Raw genomic sequence first — 23,530 nt, 5'->3', positions numbered from 1 at the left:
ACACTGGTTTGAACATGGTGCACATTTATCAAGTGGTCATTGAATGAATGGATAACTCTTACAAATGTTTATTGTCATAAAGTCCTGACTATCTAGAGGCACTCAAGTTAGATTATTTCTGCTCATTCTCCTCAGCTGGGCCATTTTAACCAGGTCTTAGATTCTTTTGCTTTATTTAATAGTCTTGATGGGAGGATTATCTCAGGTAAGAGTCCTTATAGAAGGCAGGAATTAATGGTTGTATTCTAGTAACAGTTCAATATAGGTATTAACAGTTCATTGTTATTTAGACCTCTGAAATGCATGTTTTGTTTAAATAGGTGCAAATGCCATCCAGATGCTTATAAAAAGTATTTATTAGTAATGGAATGGCCAATCAAAGTACATGGTTAAGGAATGATGTCATGGTGTTATTTAATATTTTACCACAGAACAGTATGCAAGGATCTCCATAGCTACCCACATGTTTTCCACCACAGTTGTCCTATTGGGCCCCTCTTTGATCTGCATGCTCCTTTTTAGCTGAATGCTGGTAAACGTCCTTTCTGACAGCACCCTTTGCTCCTGCCTGCCATTATCTGCTGAAGTTCAGAAACCAGAGCATCACTTCAAACAGCAGAGTGAGGGAGTAGCCAGTCAGGAGAGATTCCTGAGGCATGCACAGTTCTGGCATAATCATTCAAAGATGTTTGGGCAGGAGGCAGGAGGGGGGAGATGTGTGCAGAGGTGTATGTGAATACAGCGAGCGGTGGGGGTTGGCCTCTGGTCACTGGTAAATAAGTGAAGTCAGGTGCCAGAGAGTCTAGACACAGTGATTTCAGTCCTGGCTCTGTGGTATCTGATACTCAATATGGGACTTGTCTGATTGAACACTACTGCCTCTTCATTGCACAAGCTGTGGACCTTTTAGTGCCTTCCTGTTAAATCAGTAAAAGATGACAATGGACATAGTTAAAGCAGAACAAATTTAATTTTAATATTTCCTAGTTGGCAGCAATTACACTCACTTTTGAAGTGCCACGGGTAGCAATCAAATTAAATAAAAGCATAATGGTACACATGGAGCTCATATGAAACTATTATTTTAAAATTTGAATAGGTTTAATTGGAATTGAAGTGAGTTTCTTTTTCTTATTATAAAGAACTAATTCTGTATCAGAATGTATTCTATTCATTTTAAATTTTAATTTCTCTTGATTTTATGAGAGAATTACTGAGATTAAAAAAACCTAATTTGACTTATAAAAATTGTTTAGAAATAATTAGAAACCAAATAAGTTTTCGGAGTTTAATGCGAGAATTGTTGACAGGTAATAACTTCATCACCTAAATTATCATCTCCTTTGACCCCATAAATCAGAGCAGTGTTAATTTTATGGAATCACAGATTAATTCATTGTTATTTGTGACATGAATAATTCTATAAACATGTAAGAGATTAACCAATTATCTTAATCTTAAAGCAGTAAAGGTTTGAAAGAATCTGTAATAGGTTTTAGATTAGAATATGAAAACCCCAAATAAAACAAACATGAATTACATTAACTAGAACATGACTGAAAACTTTTACTTAGTTTGCATTTACTTTGGATTGTTACTATAGTAGACAGTTGACAGTTATCAAAATCTAAGACATCTAGGGAATATAGATTAAATAATTGATATAGTATCTTTTTATTTATATAGTCATCTTGGGTTCTAGTTGCTCTTGATGTTATTCTAAAGATTCAGGTATCAGTAACATATAGGTTAAAAGGATCCCTTTAGGGATATGGCATGATAGAGTATCTGTGCATGTTTGTTCACCTGCTTTTTAAAAGTACAGAAGTACTTGCAGGTCATAAATCATAAATATGTCAAATTCACCTGCTTTTAAAATATCTTCTTTATTTCATGGATGATCTGCCTCCTTTAAATTCTGTTATTTCTTCTCTGAAACCATTCATAGTTTGTTTAGTGTTCTCTAAGTATAAAATAACTTATAAAATTGCTTCAGTTTCAGAGAGGTGTTTTTACTTAACTTTGTTCTAATTCAGCATATTAGGATAGAGAATCGATAACTAATCAAGCATCTTTTAGGTTCCTTCTATGTCCCAGATACTAAAGTGATTCAAAGACATAATCTGGATGAGAGATGATAAATTTTGGTAAATTTTGAATTAGGTTTGTGCTTCTATGACTGGAGACAAGCAAGAAATGTTGTAGCATTAGAGATGATAAAATTTGGCAAGTGTGTAAATATGTGAGTTGAGTGAGAATGGAGTTATGGATGACATCAGGCTGGTAAACCTAGGTGATCAGAAGAATTTTTCAGCCCACACCAATAACAGAGAAGTTCAAAAGAGAGGTTGACTTTGGGGGAAGTTAATGAATTCTGTTTTGAACATGTCATGTCATATTTAAGATGGTGGTGGGACATAAAGTTTATAATGTCTGATGAGTAATGTAAGATGCCACTAGAACTCTGGAGATAGTTTAGGACTAAAAGTATAGACATTTTCAGTGACATGATTAACCCTATGGGAGCCAATTAGTTTAGCCAATTTAGAGAATATAAAGGAAAAAAAGGACGAGGACCTAGAACTAAACGTAGTTTTTGTTTTGTTTTGGGTCATCAACAGTTAGAGGGTATGATATAGATGGTGATTCAGCAAGGAGACAATGGAAGATTCAGATATGTCAGAGAACCAAGAGAGAGAAATATCATGTAATACTAGAGAGGAACAGTTAGGTTGCTCAGTGGTTAGAGCACTGACCTTGGAGTCAAGAGGACTTGAGTTCAGATCTGGGCTCAGACATTTGATACTTCCTAGCTGTATGACCCTGGGCAAGTCACTTAACCTCAATTGCCTCACCAAAAAAAAAAGGAAAAGAAGATAAAAAAGAAAGAGAATCATAGAAGAGCATATCCAGAAGGGTAACTAACATTGTTAGGTGCTTCAGAGATATCAAAAGGAAAGAAGACTGGAAACAAGTCAGCAGATTTGTAAATTAAGAGATTAAGTTGATTTTAGATAGAACAGCTACAGTTCAGTGATGATGTTGGAAACCAGAATACATAGGGTTGAGAAATGAGTGGGATAAGAAGTGGAAATCTAGGATATATTGACTTTCAATAGCTTTTTCTAGGAGTTTATCTAAGAAGGGTAGAGAAAGGATATTAACTAGTGGGATTTGGTGAGAGGTTTATTTTGGTTTGTGTTTATTTGTTTTAGACTGAGAAGACAGTTCTATGTGTTTATAGTAAAGAGAGTATAGTAAAGGAACTAGTAAAGAAAGAGCTTGAAGATTAGGAAGAGAAGGATGATAATCATAGAGGCAATATGATAGAAAAAGCAAGAAGTGGGATCGAGGGTTGCCCTTGGCAAGGAAAAAAAAGGCCACTCTTAATGGTGTAAAAGAGGAGAGAATGGGGGATGATGTCATGGCATTATGAGATGAAGAGAAGGGGGGAAAAAAATTATACGATCCTAGATTTGGAACTGGAAGAAATCTTAGAAGCCTTTGAGATTTTACAGATGAGGAATTGAGAAATTAAGTCACTTGCCCAGAATCATACAGCTTGACTAGCTCATAAGTGACTGAATCCATTGCTCTACTTCATTACACAGCTACTTCAAAGAGAAGTTTCCAGCAGCCACTGTGGAAAGTAGATCAAAAAAAATCAGGAGTAAGAAGATTACCTTGCCATAAGGTGGCCCCATTGTTATTAAACAGCATAAATTGGTAGTGGACCCAATGAGCACACGTGTACAAGGTTTTCGAGTTTTATCAATTACCAAATAAGTTAAAACATATTATTAACATTAGTTTTTTTATGATTTCTATGTCATAGTTTTCAAGCAAATCTTATAGTCCACAAAAAGTTATAAGAGAAAGAGCACTGGATTAAAATCTTATCTCCATCTCCTTACTTTATTTTACACCTCAGAAGTAAAATCTTTTCTCATTCTGAAAGAGTAGATTTCAAGAATCTCTCTGATTCCTTCTAGCTCTAAATTTCTAATACAAATTCCCTAGATCATTTTCATATAAGCTATTGTCTAAGCATGCTTTCTGAACTCTTTGCTTATGAAGTTAATTTTTTAACTATCAGGCAAGCTGCTTGAGAATTTGGATTCTGAATGGCATCCAGCATTACAGAGTCAGTATAGGAGTATTTAAGATATAATTTTAAATGACTGTCATAAAAATTAAAACATCTTTTCCTATATTTTAAAAATATCTATTCTACCAAAAGCTGTTATGACCTTTAAAAAGAATGCTTAGATATCCCATATTTATTGATAGAAGTTATCCTTTGTTTGTCTCTTCCATGAAGCCTTTATAACATTACTCCAACCCACATTTCACACTTCTCTGAACATTATGTTCTTGCAGTCTCTACCACAATATATACATATAAAGATATGTGTGTATAATATATCTAAATATATATGTGGATGTTGAGTATTATCTCCTTGCAACATAGTTTTTTTCTTGTGCATGATATATGAAATATGTTCAGACTTATTTAATATACCCCATAACACCTGATACTGTCCTGGAATCCAGCAAATATTTATTCAGTCAGTCATTTAACAAGCATTTATAAAGCCCTTAGTATGGGCAGGCACTGTGCTAAATTCTGGGAATATAAATAGAAGTTAAAAAAATAGCCCCAATCCTCAAGGACATTCTAATGGAAAAAAGACAACACATAAAATTGGGTAACTTGGGTCAGGAGAATGATAAAGAAAGTCCAGATTGCAGCCTGTAGAGGAATAAGCCCTGGCAAACATGGATATAACCTTATATGTTTAATTACTCATCAAAGACAGGCTTCAGTTTATAGGATTGACCTATCAGTTCCCAAAAGGAGACAAAAATGCCATTGGTCAGTTTCATGCATTGGATTAATTTTTCATTATGTATTTATTTCTTAATTAAGAGATTTTTATTGTTGCCACTGGGTTTATAATATAAAAAAACTGTGAGCATAGTGAAAATTGGTTGTCATTCTTTTGTATTTGAGTTTAAAATGTTCTGGTGTTATAACTCAGAGGGTATGTATTTTTATTGCCAGCTAATGAAAATGCTCTTTGAGTGTTCTGATGAACGAATTGATCTAGAGCTCATCTCCTTCTGCATAAACCTTGCTGCTAACAAGAGGAATGTACAACTTATTTGTGAAGGTCAGTGATCATGAATTTCTTACTGCTTATCTTTGAGCATAAGGTACAATCAGGCCATTGAGAAGACACTAAGGTATATGTTATGTAATGGACAAACACCAATACAAATTGTTTAGAAGCCACTGTTTTGGGCTTTAATCTCTACAGGTATTAGACACTACTAGGAAGTCCTAAAATGCTCTTGTATTATAAATGGATACTTAGTATATTCTTGAGTGGGATGGAACATTGAATATTAAGAGAAATTTTATAATCTGGCTTGGATTATCCACAATTAATATTGATTATATATTTTCTGGAAAAAACTTTTTTCTTCTCGTTTGTTTTACTTTTAATCACTTATTTATTAATAAAATTGGTATTAAGATAATTTTCCCCTTAATTCTCTTGAAGTAAGTTAAACTTGAATTGTATTTGGTATATTTGGTATTTTTGTCTTATAGGAAATGGACTGAAGATGCTCATGAAGAGGGCTCTAAAATTCAAGGATCCACTGCTGATGAAGATGATTAGGAACATTTCACAGCATGATGGACCAACTAAAAATCTGTTTATTGTAAGCATACATACTTTATTATGGATTAAGTTGGACCAAGTGTTGTCCTATATAGATACAAAATGTTTTATAACTGCCTATTCTAAGACCTCAATGTATTGGAGAAGCAGCAAGTTTTGGATAGAGCTTTATACTTAATGTCAGAAAGAACTGGGTTCACATCTTGTCTCAGACACTGATTGACTCTGTGACCCTGGATAAGTCCTTCTGCTTATCGGAGCCATCAATATATGCACAGAGTTTAGTGCATTAAAATCAATCTGGGGTAGAAGTAGAGAAGAAATAGTCACAAGCAAAATAAACCTTACCTAAGGAAGATGAATTATAAAGGGGGAATTAAAAGGAGAAGAATATAGGAAAAGTTCAAACAGCTTAGACCCAGGACAGAAAAGGATAAATTGAGAATCAGACCATTAGATTACTAGTGTTAATACTACACCCATTTGCCATCTTCTTTTCAAAGGGATAGTTTAGCTGGCAAAGAGAGGAAATTTAATAGGATCTAATGGAAAGAAAAATCTGCTTACCCACTATGTATTCTTTAAGTGTTACTGGGAATAACCACCTATCATTCCTTCCCCCTAGTAAAATGATTTATTTTGTTTGTGAGACTACTTTAGCTCCTCATCTTAACTCTTCCATGTAGAAACTGTATTCTTTAAGCACACTGATGTACTTTGCACAGACTTAAAGGATTAAACATATTGGCCCCAGATATAAAGATATTAACTCAGAGTTAAGATGAGGAACTAAAATGAGGAGATATGTTAGTGAATCCAAAACAGTGATTGTCATAATCTCAGATAAGGCAACAGTTTTTCTTAAATTGCTTTTAAAAATGATCTCTCTCTTTTAAGATAAACAAATGGAATAGTATTGGTCATAAGATATGAGAAAATGAATAATTTACTGGGAATGAACTAAGAAATAAATTTATACAATAATATTATAAAGAAAAACAATTTTGAAAAACTTATCAATGCCATGATAAACTGATTCCAAAAGGCCAAAAGTGAATTATATTTTAACCTCCAGTCACAAAGTTGATAGATTTAAAATCAATGTGAGGGGTGGCTAGGTGGTGTAGTGGATAGAGCACTGGCCCTGGAGTCAGGAGTACCTGAGTTCAAATCTGGCCTCATACACTTAATAATTACCTAGTTGTGTGGCTTTTAGACAAGCCACTTAACCCCACTGCCTTGCAAATAAACAAACAAATAAATAAATAATAAAATAATAAAATCAATGTGAGACATAAATTTGAGAATGTAGATAATGTGAAATTTTTTTCCAGGACATTACAAATTGTTTTGAGGGAATTTTTTTCTTTTTTCAATTTTTCAATAAGGGAAGGGAATGGAATGGAAAGGAGAGAAAATAAATGTGAATTTTTTTTAATGAAGCATGTTACATAGAGACAAAAGATATCAATAAAATATCTTGAATGAAAAGAGATAAACAGAGAACCTACAGTATCCTTTAATGGTGCCATAGATAATGAATTGTTAGTTTACATAAATAAATAAATATATATATATATACATGTTTATAACACATACTTTTACATACACTAAATAGCTTAGTATCTAAATAGCTAAAGGAAAAATCAATTGAACAAGGAGGAAGAGACAACAAAACAATAATTGTCTAAGGCATTAATGTGCCCCTTTCAAACTTGGATTAAACAAAAAAATGAATGAATAAAACATTAAGATTACATGCAAGGGGTGGCTCAGTGGATAGAGCACCGGCCCTGGAGTCAGGAATACATGAGTCCAAATCTGGCCTCAGACACTTAATAATTACCTAGCTGTGTGGCCTTGGGCAAGCCACTTAACCCCATTTGTCTTGCAAAAACTAAAAAAAATAAAAATACATGCAAAGAACTGTGCTAAGTGCTGTGAGCTCCTGATCTCAAAGAACTTTTATTACTTTTATTCTTTTTCTTTCCCCCCCCTTTTTTTTAAGTTACTTAATTTTTTCAATTACATACAAAGATAGTTTTTGCCATTCATCCTTTTGTAAGCTTCTGCCTTCCCTTGCCCCTCCCAACTTGGATTAAACAAAAAAAATGAATGAATAAAACATTAAGATTACATGCAAGGGGTGGCTCAGTGGATAGAGCACCGGCCCTGGAGTCAGGAATATGTGAGTCCAAATCTGGCCTCAGACACTTAATAATTACCTTAGCTGTGTGGCCTTGGGCAAGCCACTTAACCCCATTTGTCTTGCAAAAGCTAAAAAAAATAAAAATACATGCAAAGAACTGTACTAAGTGCTGTGAGTTCCTGATCTCAAAGAACTTTTATTACTTTTATTCTTTTTCTTTCCCCCCCTTTTTTTTAAGTTACTTAATTTTTTCAATTACATACAAAGATAGTTTTTGGCATTCATCCTTTTGTAAGCTTCTGCCTTCCCTTGCCCCTCCCCCTGGCAGCAAGAAATCTGTAATGGTTTGTGCATGTACAATCATGTTTAACATTTCCATATTAATTGTGTTGTAAAAGAAGAATTAGAACTAAAGGGGAAAACAATCATGAGAAAGAACTTTTATTCTAAAGGGAACAACACTTACAGAAGGTTTCAGCTGCAAATCAGATTAAAAACTCCCATAGGCTTTAGGAAATAAAGGTAATCTCCTTTTTAAAGCATGTGGTAATTTCCCTTTTAAAAAATCATTTCCCATTAGAAAATCATATTAATCCCTGATGATAAACCATTTAACATTTAACTGGAAGCACTGATGCTCCAAAGTCTCTTGAAGTTAAGGTCCTAGGATGTCCTTATCAGTTCTGGGAGGCAATGACTCCCCGGGTTGGACTCCCCAAGAACAAGTCTGGTCTCAAACTTGGAGTTCTTGCTACTTTAGCTAACCTGCCTTTTGGGTGGCAGGTGTTTGGTAGTTGGGAAAAGAGCTGGTCCCTTGTTCACAAGTGTCGCTTCTATGAGACCTCAAGCAAAAAGGATGGTTAGTCTTTGGGGCACTGCTTCTCACAAGGACTCCTATGGTTATTGGTTTGATGATAGCAATTGATCGGTTGGTAGTGGTAATGAAGAAAGTGGGCCTCCCCAAAATGAATTCTTCCTTCTGTAATGCTGGATAGGGACTAGTTCAGAAAGTAGGTCCAACAACCTAAGGGGCATTGCTGTCTTGAGGATCTTTTTAAGAGATGGTGGTCTTGGTTATAATGTTGGTTTGACTTGCCTAGAACAAATTTCGAAAGGACTGAATAAAATTTTAGAAAAGTTCGATAATATTAGAAATATGGTGACTAGCTGATGAGAATTGAAAAGCTCATACATATTTTTTTAGTTTTACATGATACTTTTAAAAACTGACTGTCCTGGGGTAGAAAAAAAAATAAGCAAATGCAGAAAAGCAAAGGTATTAAACATTATTTATTCAACATTATAAAAGTTATAACATTAATTTTAAAAATATTCAGATTTAAATGGAGACTGAATAATAAAATAATAAAATACTACAGAGTATATAAGTCAAAAAACAATAGAAATTATAAGTAATTTTATTTTTAAAAATACATTGAAATTATATCAAAACTTATTAGCTTAAGCAGTTCTTAGATAAAATTTTATTTTATTTCTCTAAACATGATCATCAACAAAAGATAGAAGAAATGAATGAACTGGGAGTATAACTGAAAAGAGAGAGATAGAAAAGCAGCAAATCACAAAAAGATACAAAAATTGTCAGAAAAACTGAAAAGAAATTTAGCAGATATTAGTTTTAGACTAACCTTCACCATAACAAACTCTTAAGTGTATATAATTTAACTACAAAAAAGTAATGTCATAAAAGAAACTAAAGACAAAGAAATATTTTTCACATTTTTAATGAGAAGGGGGAAAGTACAGAAAGAGATACAAATGAAGTGATTTTTTACTACCCTGTGCATTTGTATACATATCTATGTATATACATATATGTACACATACATACCTTGTATATTTCTTTTTAAAAAAAATATAATCTGTATGTAATCGAAGTTAACAGTTTTTATAGTCTTTTCTGCTCTTTTTGTAACTTTAAAGTATCTGTTAATGAGTAAATTAACAATAAAAAAGAAAAATCTATTTAAAATTATATATATATATATATATATATATATATATATATATACAGACATATATATTGAAAGCATTTAAGACACAACTACCCATATGGAAAGTATAAATGCTAAGTTATTTCTTCTTAGTAGTCTTATTATTAATAATACTCTTTTTGTTTTGTTTTGTTTTTTTGCAAGGCAAATAGGGTTAAGTGGCTTGCCCAAGGCCACACAGCTAGGTAATTTATTAAGTGTTTGAGACCAGATTTGAACCCAGGTACTCCTGATTCCAAGGCCGGTGCTTTATCCACTATGCCACCTAGCTGCCCCAATAATACTCTTTTAATGGCTCATAAGAATATGTCTGTGTTGAAAAAGTAAAATTCAGGAGTAGTGTTGGAAATACTAAGAGAATGAGGACTGGATGAGGGTGGATTTTTTCATATTTTCCTCATTTAACATCCCATTTTAAATTTATGCAAATGAGATCATTTATATTAAGTAATATTATTAGTCTTAAGTAGACCAGAGAAGAATAACAGCAACACATATGTGCTTTTCTGAAACTTTACTAAGCACCCATTTCTGTGTCTTATTTAGGATTATGTTGGTGATCTTGCAGCCCAGATTTCTAATGATGAAGAAGAAGAATTTGTGATAGAATGTTTGGGGACCCTAGCAAATCTCACTATCCCTGACTTGGACTGGGAACTGGTTCTCAAGGAGTATAAATTGGCTCCATACCTCAAGGATAAGCTTAAACCAGGTCTGTCCCAGGTGTTTGGTTTTATGATGTCACTCTCTTCAGTTTAATGTGAAGGTCTTTAATAGAGAACTTATAATGCTATGATAGCACTTTAGCCATTGCTTTGCAAGTCAAACTTTTCTCCCTCATCCTCCTCCCAGAAAAGAGCCCTCTCTTGCATATTTTACTGTTTTTATTAGTATTTTCTTGCCTGCCACTTTTTCTTAAACTCATCCTTTGCCTACGTCCAAGCTTTCCACTGCAACTAAATAGCTGCCCCTGAAATTCTCCCCTTTTTTTTCATGCCTGCCTATTAAGAAAGATGTACTGACTCTTCTACTTTCCAAACAGGTCCCCAACAGCAAGGCCCATTTTCCCCTTCCCTTTTCAATTGGACTAAAATCAACTTAGAAGTTTGCAAGTTGTGTCACATTTAAGAGGTAGAAAATGTGATACTGTCTTATAGTCTTTAATTTTGTTTTAGGCAATTTGATGCTAAGTTTTTATTTTGTTAAATGAGCAATCTCCACTTTTTGATTTCACTAGGTGCTGCAGAAGATGATCTGGTTTTAGAAGTGGTGATAATGATTGGAACTGTGTCTATGGATGATTCTTGTGCAGCATTGCTAGCCAAATCAGGGATCATTCCAGCACTCATTGAATTGCTGAATGGTAGGTTGTGATCCATGTTATTTTGTTTCCATGCTCTCTACTTTATAGTTTATATGATTAGTTAAAGCAGTAATTTGTTGAAAAATGCAAGTTACATTCATTAAAGCACATTTTACCTTATTGTCATTATGATAACTATGGGGCAAGATAGAAATCTCTGGAAGTAAAAGAAGTAGAAATTAAGTAAATACAATTAAGTAAAATAAAAAGAAATACCTCTAGTAGTTGCTGGACAAAGCTGTGTCAAAGCTAAAGACACCTATCCTTTTGTTTTCCCTTTTTTGTTTTCCCTGTTACATCAGTTTAAGAGAATAAAATGACTCTTTTCCTTGTCAAAGCTTATCTTCTGCTCTTGCATCCCAACGTTGCCCAAATATATTCCATTGCTCATTTCCTCTGTTTAACTGTTTACTAACTCTTCCACTACCAGGAAACATTCTCAAATAGCTGCAATGCTAGATAGACAGGCAGACAGAAAGACAGATACATTTTTATTTTATTTTAGTTTAGTTTTCAGTTTTTGCAAGGCAGATGGGGTTAAGTGGCTTGCCCAATGCCACAGAGCTAGGTAAGTAAGTGTCTGAGGCCAGATTTGAACTCAGGTACTCTTGACTCCAGGGCCAGTGCTCTATCCACTGCACCACTAGCCACCCCAAGACAGATACATTTTTAAAGAGGTCCCTTTCCCGTCCTCCTACCTATCATTTCCTCAAGCAGGATTTTTTTTTCTTCCCCTTAAGAGTGTGATGTACTTGCTCCTTTCCCTGCCTCATAAATCAGTCTTCAATCCTTCGCAGCTTCACTGAGTGGCATTGTACCAGTCCTCATCCCTGAATGGGATGAATGTGAATACCTTTCTGCAGCATTCTTCATTTTAAATATCCTTTCCTCCCCATATTTTCTGTAGTTTTTCTTCCTCCTTTCTCATCTACCCCTCTTTAATGTCTTTCTCTGGTTCATCATCTTTCCCCTTAAGTGTGGGTTGGGCAGCTAGGTTATGTAATGGTTAGAGCACTGGTCTAGGAGTCAGGAGGATGGGAGTTTGAATCTAGCCTCAGATACTTGACACTACCTGTAAGGCTGTCCTAGAACTACAGGCATACTTTTCTATTAGTTATAGAATGAACATTTCTTCATTATTTTTCCCTTTTCCCCAATTTTCAAATATGGTATTGGAATTAAAAGTTTACTTTCTATAACTGGTTGTGAAACTGAATTCAATTCAAAGAATTTGAACCATACTTTTGTGGCACATCATTTAAGTATCTAATATGACCAATGTTCTACTAGCAATATAAAAGTTATAAAAATAACAGAAAACATGTTCTTATTCCATTTATTTATAGTCATATGGAAGCCCAAATAGACTTTCAGATTCACTATTATTTGTTGGATGGAATGGATGCAGATTTTGCTATCATCAGCAAATCCCAGTATCTCTCTGTTACCTCTGAAATCAAATATAAATTTCTCATCTTTGTAGTCTTCTTACATAACACTCTTTTTTTTAACACTCTTCAGTACAGACATTACACATTATGCTTTGTCTCCAGTCTCAGTTCCCTTCCTCACCTCTGCCTCTTATCCTTGGCTTCCTTTAAAACTTGGCTAAAACACCACCTCCTGCAGAAGGCCTTTCTTGGTCTGCTTTCCTCTAGAAGGTCACCTTATTTCTACTTGATGTGTATTTTATTATTTATAACCATATGTTCATATTGTCCCATATTTGAATATTAACTCCTTGAGAGATTGTTTTCACTGTTTCTTTGAATGTCTAGAACTTAGTCCTGTATGGGGTTAAGCTTAATAAATATTTGCTGATTGAAACATCTGAAGCTCATCAATAAAATTAATTATATATACACATAGAGAAAGAGATCAAATTATTGAAATTAGATCAGTTAAGGGGCGGCTAGGTGACATAGTGGATAAAGCACCAGCCCTGGAGTCAGGAGTACCTGGGTTCAAATCCGGTCTCAGACACTTAATAATTACCTAGCTGTGTGGCCTTGGGCAAGCCACTTAAACCCGTTTGCCTTGCAAAAACCTAAAAAAAATAAAAATAAAAATAAATAAATTAGATCAGTTGCTTTGGTCATGCTGTATTGTATAGAATAAGTTTATTTTCATGTTAAGTTGTTCAGAGAAAATATGACCCTACTGCCAAATCTAAAGTTAGAAAATGGATCTTTGTGTCTGCCATCTCTCTCCTCACTTCAATTATTCTATCATCAAGGTTCACTTTTCCTTTGCCCAGTTTCTTGCTACCTGAGCAGCCAAAGTTATTATCAAATTCCCTTTTTCTTCATACCTAATTTATAACCTAATCTTTCCCTTATCTCAATCATTCAGAGATAGGCTTGCAGTGACTTCTGATTGGTGATTAAATTTATCTGTACAAATATGCTGATGATGGGGGGAGGAGGGGAGGAGAACTCAAGAGAAGTTCCCATGACCCTCCTCATCTCAGGGGGAAAAAAAGTGTGTTCTGACAGTGACTTTATAATGACAGTACCTCACTCCCCATCATTCCCCACCTCTAATATTTTAGACAAGACAGTGAGTGAGTGACAAGGTGATAATTTCATACTATAAAGGTTTAGACTCTAAAATTTAGAGGGCTGGTTTTGGATTGGGAGAGGAGAATATTTTTGAATGTGAAGTGCCTCATGATGCCCCTTACTTAGACACCAGGAATTTCCCTTGACTGAAATTGCCAAGAGAAACCCGACCCTCATAAGTAAACCAGTCACATCACAGACAACTCAAAACAAAGTTTCTATAAATGATTTGTTTTTCCCAGAACTTGTGTAATAAATTATTCTTTTCATAACATGAAAAGTATACTGATTAATTTATGGGACTGAAAAAGACTTTCTATAACTACCCTTATGTCATTATATTTAAGTAATCTAAAATAAAATATCCTAATGTACCAAACCAGTAAACACTCTTATGCAATTTGAAATAGCTTCTGTTTTTACAATGTGGAATTTTTGTAATTGCATTTTTTCTAATAACCTACATATTAATTTTAAAAAGATACATGCTTTTATGTATATAAACAATATAATGCAGGAACATCATCATAGAAAAACTTAAGAATTTGGTTCTTTTCCATGAAGAGAATTATCTGAATAATTCATGTGATGGAGAGGGAAAGAACACATGTGGTTTTATTGAGTATGTTTTCATCTTGTATTAGAAATAAATATTTGATGCACTAATTGGTAAAAATCTTAGGTTTTAATATGAGGACAAAATTTATAATCATGTAGCTACTAAGTTTTCCCCCTTACTAGAGGTATTGACACAGAGAGATGCCTAGAGACTTGTCAAGGTTGTTTCAAAGGAAATATCTCAGATGTCAGCCAGAGATAGATAGTAAAAATCCTACTACACACTTTAATTACTTGTAGGCGTGATTCACTCAACTCTTTTATATCTTTTCAAACAAAAGGTCCTATTTAATCTATTATTAGCAACAGACAGCATAACACATTTCCTTTTCTCAAAGTTCTTGATCTTGAGATTTCTAAAAAAAAAGTTTTATTTAACCACAACCAAATTTTGCCAAGGTTAACAATTATTTACTCCTAGATTATCACAAGCCATGCAAGTAAAACAAATATCCTAATAAATGGAAATAAAATATTGCTAAATATCTAAATGCCTACAAGTCAATTGATTATTTTTTTCTTCTCCCTTTCTTGTACATCTGTTATTCTTCAACATTCCCCTACAATGCTACTGTTTAGGGACTTAAGTATAGAGCTTTCTGACTTTAAAAAACCTTTTTAAATTTTTTTCAGCTCAGCAGGAAGATGATGAATTTGTGTGTCAGATAATCTATGTCTTCTACCAGATGGTTTTTCACCAAGCTACTAGAGATGTCATCATCAAGGAAACACGTATCCTTTTCCTGTTTAAAATGTTTGAAAGCATTCCACTTTTTTCTAATAAATATAGATACATATTTTCATTTTTACAAATATACAACCATTAATGTAGAATTTAGGTTCAACAAACATTTATTAAGCAACTATAATATCCAACACAATATGCTAGGAGCTTGGAATAAAAGCAAAAATCAATAAGAACTTCTGTTCTCACAAAGCTTTATATTGTATTATCATCACCATTTGATTTAAAGTTTGAAGATATTTCTAATATCATATTGAAATACTGTTATTACTACTCCTTTAGTAATAGAAAAGCAGCAAGGCATAGGGCAAAGAACCCCAAAACTTTAATGAATGTAATAGAATATCATCTAAATAAATATGACCCTTTTCAAGGTGGAAGCCTTGAGGCTATATGTTTTATCCATGTTACCATGATGCAAAGGGTATTTGAAACTCTACTTTTGGAATTGTCTCTGGAAGTTTCTAGATCATACATTCTGATGGATATTTTCAGCTGTCCCTAAGTCTTCAGTCCTTAATGGCAAATTTGATTTTTGAAATAACCAAAAGTACTTCTGTCTGTTGACAGAAGTAATGATCAAACTAGTTTAAAAATACTAACATTAATTTTCTTATAAGACAATTCTGAAAACATTTCCAAAAATATATGAACTTACTTGTAAACCAGTGAGTGCTCTTTTGAGTGGTGACAAGACTGTATAATTTAGAACTCAACCAAAAAAATCTACATTGATAAATCATAGGTCCACTAAAAAGAGGGAGAATTACATGGAGTTTAGTATTCTAAAGTTTTAAGTGGAATGAGAAGGTAAGAATAATAAAGCAATGCAACTTTTACTAGAGGAATAAAGGAAATCATATCTAGTTACAACAGAAAGATGGTAGAGCTGCTTATCTCTTTTTTTCTGCTAAAGGAAATATATAATAAAGTATAGAGATCTGGCTAGATTAGACTAAAAATGATGGGATAGAATAACAAAATTGATACCCCAAAGAAGAGTCTAGTAAAATAACTAGTTGCCCTTGATAAATTCAAGTCACCTAGTCCAGATGAACTCTTTAGGTACTAAAAGAACTGGTAGAGTACTATTTGAAGAATCATAGGTAAAGGAGAGGTAATACAAGATTGGAGAAGGGTAAATGATCCAAAAGAACAGAATCTGCAAATGATATGCCAGGAATGGAAGAGGAGGGTGGGAAAATATACATATATATCTTTAATACACACATATTCACATACAGTATGTAGTGTATACACATGTGTGGGTGTATGTGCACACATAGAGACACACTATAGAGTATGCATCTGAAAAATTTCTAGCATTGGATAGGAACTTTTAGAAAGAACAAGTGTGATTTTTGTCAAGAATAAGTCATCTTAGACTAAACATTTCTCTTTTTTAAAAAAGAAAAATGCATTTGATAAGGTTTGTCTAGATTTTAACAAAGTATTTCATAAATTACCATATGACATTCTCATAGAGAAGATGGGAGACATGTGGCCTTGATAATATAGTTTAGATGGATTCAGACTTCTTTGAATAGCCATACTCAATAGTTATTTGGGGTTCTGTCTCAGCATAGAAGGGTACTTTCAGTGGAGCATCCCAGCACTCTGCACAGTTTGATATTTTTATCAGTGACTTGGATAAAGACATAAATTGAATACTCATCAGAATTTTAGATGACAGAAAGCTAGGAGGGACAGCCAAAACTGGATGAAAGATCACTGGGCTAAAGTCTATTAAAATTCAGTAAAAGTAAATTTGAGTATGAACAAAGCCAACTTCACAAGTATAAAATGGAGGAGGCATGGTTAGATAGCAACAATGAAAAAGATCTGTGGGTTTTAGCTCAATGTAAGTCAGCAGTGTGGTGTGGCAAATAAAATAGTAAATGCTGTCTTGTATTACATTAAAGAGGCAGAGCTTCCCAGAAACAGAAAGGTATAGTTCCACCAAATTTGACCTTTGTCTGACCATGTCTAGAGTGTCCTGTTCAGGAGGACATTAATAGAATGGAATGTGTCAGAAGAAGTAGCTAGGATGGTGAAGGGACTTCAGCCTCCAATGTAAGAGGATCAGTTGAAGGAATTGGGGTGCTTTAGTCTAGAGAAGATTGAGGACAGAGCTTGTGTTAACTGTCTTCAAATATTTGAAGGATTGCCATGTGTAGGAGGAATTAGATTTGGGGATTTTTTGGCCTCAAAATGTCAAACCAGCAACAATGAGAGGAAGTTGTAAAAAAGGCCAGTGAACCTAATTTGGTGTGCTACAGCAGGTATAGTCTATGCCAGAGAGCCACTAGCATTGCTTCCACTTGGACACCTTAGAATTCTTTGCACCTTTGCACATAACAGAGACTCTCTCAAGACTTACTGACAATCAGTGCAATAATCATGGCAATTTTAGAGTATCTATGATGGAGAATACCATCTGTATCCAAAAAACTGTGGCATTTAAACAAAGGCCAAAGACTGTTACCTTCAATTTAAAAAAAAATGTTATCTTCTGTACTATGTAATTTTGCTTTCTCTTATATTTTATTTTTCCCCCAAGGATATGATTTTTCTTAACACATTCAATTTTGACCAATATATAGCATGGAAACAATGTAAAGATTATCAGGCTGTCTTCTGTGGGAGGGAAGGGAGAGTGAGGGAAAATGTAAAATTCAAAACCTTACTAAAAAATGATAGGTAGAAACTACTATTGTATATAATTGGAAAACAAATAAAATATTTATATTTTAAAAAAAACTTAATGTTAACCACTACTGGTGATTCACATAGGTACAAATGATATTGCCAGAAGGAATCTAGAAAGCACTGCCGAAGATTATCAGAGAAACTGAAGACATTTGGGGCAATTTATGGAAAGCAAGAGGTGCAGATGACAAAATTTGATTTGGAAGGTAGACTCTTGGCCAGGGATAGGTATGTTTAGATCAGATTATCACATTTATTGTTACAAAAGCAGTTTTTATTTTAAATGTGTTTGTAGGAAAGTTCAGCTATAAAAGCAATTCAGAAATTAAAATTCTAATGTAGATCATAATGTTCTAAAATATTATCTTTCAAAAAATGTTTTCATAAGTATATTTCTATGTGTATTATAATAATTTTAGCACATGAAATAATGGATGATTCTATTTATTCTTTGATATTTTGTTGAATAATTTGTAATTCTCAATTATGGCATTTATGTTTAGATAAATGAAATTTAAAATTTTTTAAGTATCTGAGTATACTAAATCAACTTTAAATGCACTTTACGTCTTTAACCATTTTTATCCAGAGGCTCCAGCTTATCTTATAGACCTAATGCATGACAAAAATAATGAGATCCGCAAAGTCTGTGATAATACATTAGATATCATAGCGGTAAGTACACATTCCACTTCAAAGAAGATACCTTTTTGTGTCACATTCAGAAATAATGTGGTATAACCTTTTGCTTTCTCTTTGTTTCTTTTTAAAAATGAGACTTTTATGAAGTTAAAATGTTTTAGTAACAGACTAAAGCTAAACTTAGTTCAGTCAGTATATTTAAAGTAAATATAAGATTGCATTTAGTTATAGAAATATTCTACTTACATTCATGTTTTATAGATGAGGGCTGATTTTTTCAGTCAAGTTTATGATCCAAATACAGGTTTCTTTGAAACATTTATAAACATTAATTGTTTTAGGGTATAGTTGTTGAATGTTCAATTGCTTTTCCCCCCCTGTGTTATATGTATAGTCTGCTACTACATAGTCCATGTAGTTTAGTTACAAAAGATATTGAAAACTCTGAGTCACAAAATCTTCAATTCATTGGAGGTGGGTTTGGATTTTTATTGAATCTGTTGCATAGATTGCAAATCAATGATAGCAGCCTTTATGTTTTTTGAACACTTGTTCTTATTTATTTTCAATTTTTTTTAGTTATTGATTAATTTATATTGTTTTAGAAGCCTTTGGTATATTTTCCTTCCCCTCACTAATTGAAAAAAAAAACAAACAAACCTGCTAACATATATATATATATATATATATATATATGCATATATATATATATATTTTCTAGCAAAACAAATCCAGCATTGCAAATGGACAAAAATAATTATCTTAATTCTAGATTTTAATTCTATCTCTTCACTGTCAAAAGTGTTATCTTCTGGACTTATGGTTAATGATTATATTGATCAGATTCTAAAATATTTCAGAATTGTCATTGAATAATTTGTTCTCCTAGTTCTGTTCACTTTACTCTGCATCAGTTCATAGAGTTCTTCCATTTTTCTCATGAAACTGTTCATCACTTTTTGTAGCATAATCATTTTATTCACATACCATAATTTATTTATTCCCTAAAAAGGGGCACCACCTTAATTTTCAGTTTCTGCCTAATACAAAGAGAGCTGCTATAAATATTTTTGTCCATATGGGTTATTTTCCTCTTTCTCTAATCAAATCAATATATAGAACTAATTAATAGTAATCTACTTGGTTCAAGGGACATGTGCAATTTAATAACTTTTTAGATTAGTTCCAATTTGCTCTTTTTAGCATGTCTATTTTCTTTTTTTCTTTTAATGGGTCAATGGGGACTTGCCCAAGGTCACACAGCTAAGGTAAGTATCAAGAGTCTTAAGACTAGATTTGAACTTAAGTCCTCCTGACTCCAGGGCAGGTGTTCTATCCACTGTGCCACATAGCTGCCCCATAGTATGCCTATTTTTCCAAAGCCCCTTCAGCATTGGTGAATTCCCTCTTTTGTCATATTTGCCAAATTGTCTCTAAAGATTTGAAGCATTTTCATAAAATTGTTGATAGCTTAGGTTTTTTCCCTTTAATAATAATAATAATAACAGCTAGCTAACTTTCTCCCTATAAAACTTAAGGAAATATTATGGTTTTCTAACATCTAGGAAAACCTGCTGTTTTGTGCCTGCCTCTTCTTGAACTGAAAGAGACTATCTCACATATTCTATGTCTGATCAGAAATTTCTGCATAACAGTATTCTGTGTCCGGTAAACATTTTTCCATGTCCATGTCAAAGTTGTCATGCTCCAGATGTGGATCATGATCATCTGGCCCACCGAAGTACACAAAGAATGTTGAGAAAACAATGTTGTCCAAATAATGCAAATAATGAACAAACTATCTTTAAGAATTTCTGATGTGATTCCCTAAACCACTTGCATAGAAGGTATTATAACTCGTTATAGTAATAATTATAATTCATCCTAAGCCCTCCTCACAAATCCTCACAGCTCAACTCCCTTCTTGACTTTACTTTTTTTTTAAGCAAGGCAATGGGGTTAAGTGAATTGCCTAAGGCCACACAGCAGGGTAATTATTAAGCATCTGAGGTCACATTTGAACTCGGGTCCTCCCAACTTCAGAGCCGGTGTTCTATCCACTGAGCCACCTAATTATCCCACCACAACCCCTCTTTTACAGATGAAGAAATTCAAATATCTTGGTCATAAGACTATCAAAAGAATTTGCTACAAAGATTATTTTTCTCTCCAGTTACCTATTTTTCTTCTAATTTTAACTCCATTAGTTTTTGTCAGTGCAAATTTTTTTAATTTGATATAACCAAATTTGCCCTTTTTTATCTCCTGTGATTCTTTTTGTTTATTTGCACATTGAACTCTTTCTGCCAAATGATTTTCCAGTCTTCTTCATAGTTTTTGTTCAGTACTGACCCCTTCCCCTAGTAGCCCAGATCTTTGGGCTTCCCCAGTATTAGTTACTGTTTTCTTTTGTACCTAATCCATTTCAACAATAAACATTTTATTAATCACTTATGGTGTACCAGGTACTGTGTCAAGGACTGGGGTACAACAGAGATAAAAGGCAGTCCCGCCTTCCAGGAGAGAAGACAACATGCACGTTGCCAGGACGAACCAATTCTGTATAGACAATACAGTGAATAAACTTAAGAAGGAGAATTAAAAGGGATCCAGGATTTTCTATATAAGATAGAATTTACTCAAAGGAAGCCATGAAAGTCAGAGGCAGAGCCAAGGAGAGAAGAGAGAGCTTCCCTGGAGGACAGCTGGGAGAAGGTCTGGAGCTGGGAGATGTGACTGGTGCCAGAGCCACCAGGAGGCCCATGTCTCTGAATCCAAGAGGACACGAGTAGGAAGGAGGAGCTATGAGGGAAGATTTGAAAGCATTTTCAAATTTGAAAAGTGAGGGGTCCATTGGACCTTGGTGAGCCATAGGATACTTTCCCTCCTTCCTCAGTACATTCACACTCTCATAGTCTTTTTCTCCTGCCTCATAACTTCAAAATATCTATTGATGTTCTCTTGAGAATTCTAATTTTCTGGTTCCTCAATAATCAGTTTTCATGATCTACTTCTTCATCTCACCCCAGCTTCAAGCAGGGATGCTGACACCTAGATCTCCCATCTCTCCCTTCCTGCCCTGACCCAGTCCTGCATTCTGTCTTTGGCCTCAAGTCCCTCTACCATTGTGTACAATTTATTGATTGACTACAACTATTAAGTGTAATGGATAAGTGACTAACAGAGTGAATAGACAGATTGGTGAAAATTAGGCTTATATATACTCTCTGAAAAAAGTATGTCATACATTTTGCAAATTTGTCATCTCTCTTGTCACTTTTGTATACATTTTTTGCTCTCCTATGAGATTTTCTGAGAGTAAGAAGTGTATAAATGTTCATTGACTTGAATGTAGTCTGTAATCATCAGATTAGAGCCTAAGACATGTTTGCTATGGCAAGAGGAAAAACTAAATTTAATTTAAAAAGAGAATACTGAAAACTCCAGTGACTATTAATCAGAAATAGATGAACCACTTATTGAGAACAGTACATGGGGGGACCAATTCATCTGAATTAGAACATTGGCCCAGTTCCTCACAGAAAATTTTCTGTAAGTATGGAAAATGTCCTTTGCATAGTAGGAACCCTGGTTATGGGAAATAGCCCCACTCTTTCCCAGGAATTTATTTTTTTTTGGCCTTCCTGTTGTCATATTGCTATTTGAACCACACCCAAAGTCATCTCTCATCTAAGAGTAGCACTATTTTCCAAAGTAGAGTTCCTTTCAGCCCAGCTGGACTGAAAGCTTGTACTTAGATCTTGATCCAGGTTTTATTCATAAAATAATGAGGAGATAATTTGGTATTTTGAATGGAATAGCAGAAACGTTTTGGAGGACCAGTTGTGCCACATTTCATACATTATATTTTGTGAGCAATTCCAGATGAGTAATCTAACAGCACTCATTCAATATTATAGTACACCCCCCCACACACAAACCTAGTTGTATATGCACAGTTATGAGCCTCCGCCATCTAACTAGAAGTTGAGATAAACATGAATTTCATACCATGAGTAGATTTCCTTTCTCTATAGTCTTCAGTGTTGCTACCATTAAAATACTTGCATAACTAAATAGAAATTTAAGTTAACATAAGGGTACCTTAGTTGTACAATAGCATTTATGGAGTCCCAAGATAGAATACCTGACAGTATTCTATCATTTAGGAAGAGAGAATTGCAAAATATTTAGCCATCTGCATTCTATGCTGTCATTTTGGGTGGTGATTATTGAATGAAAAGCAATACAGTTTCTAGGTTTATATTGGAAGGAAGGGAAATAAAGAAATAAGGAAAGAAATAAAAGGTAGAAGGAAAAGATAGAAAGAAAAGAAGGAAGGAGAGGGGAATGGAAGCTCCTGCAACATGCCAAGCCTTATGCTAAATGATGGGGACACAAAGTAAAGCAAAACCATCCTTGTCCTTGAGGAGCTTATACTGGAATTGAGGGAGAACAATGCATATAAGGCAGAATAATAATAGCACCTGTATAACATCCCAGGGGTTCACCAGGGATCATAAGGTAGGACATATAACTGTCCACAGTGGAAAAAAGACACTGAAGACTTTACCATTCAGAGTGAAATTGGCCAGGCCTGGAGGCCTTCACATCCCCAAAAGGTCACTCCACAGTTGGTCACACCAAGAGTGGCAGCAGCCATATGTGCTTAAGGGAGCTTGAAGGGCCTCTCCCACCACCACTGGGAAGGAGAGCTTTGACCTAAAATGTGAGACAAGAGTACAAAGTTCCTTTCCAAAGGAATGGGGATGAAGCAGTCTGTCAGTCAGCTAGAATGTCAAGAATCTACCATCTGGATTCTCAGGGGAAAAACCAAGACAGCGGTGTGAAACCAGGAAGCTCTGGCAACTTTTCCTGAAACAACTTTAAATGAAGCCTCCTAAATAGACCCTAAAGCGACAACCCACATAAAAAAAGAGTGAAACAACTCAAGGTATAGTGGAGGAACTTTATTAAAAGTCTTTCTCACTTGGGTAAAAGTAGAAGGTAGCCCAGCCTAGGCAAGAGAACTGGGAAG

The 23,530-nt window shown here is 34.2% G+C and overlaps 1 protein-coding gene across 4 annotated transcripts in view; it reads left to right on the top strand.

Moving 5' to 3' along the window:
- Positions 1-23,530, top strand: part of KIFAP3 (kinesin associated protein 3) — a 208,934-nt gene that overhangs the window by 133,018 nt on the left and 52,386 nt on the right. For all 4 annotated transcript variants that reach the window (XM_074221981.1, XM_074221979.1, XM_074221978.1 and 1 more), the window contains 6 exons: positions 5,066-5,174; positions 5,618-5,730; positions 10,401-10,566; positions 11,092-11,217; positions 15,030-15,128; positions 18,440-18,525. In XM_074221981.1, coding sequence (XP_074078082.1) covers positions 5,066-5,174; positions 5,618-5,730; positions 10,401-10,566; positions 11,092-11,217; positions 15,030-15,128; positions 18,440-18,525 — 699 coding nt within the window. The remainder of the gene's footprint in view (positions 1-5,065; positions 5,175-5,617; positions 5,731-10,400; positions 10,567-11,091; positions 11,218-15,029; positions 15,129-18,439; positions 18,526-23,530) is intronic.

This window comes from Macrotis lagotis, chromosome 2 (assembly GCF_037893015.1).
Source record: "Macrotis lagotis isolate mMagLag1 chromosome 2, bilby.v1.9.chrom.fasta, whole genome shotgun sequence".
Taxonomy (NCBI): domain Eukaryota; kingdom Metazoa; phylum Chordata; class Mammalia; order Peramelemorphia; family Peramelidae; genus Macrotis; species Macrotis lagotis.
Note: the sequence above shows the minus strand (reverse complement) of the source record. Positions and strands in the feature narration are given on the sequence as shown.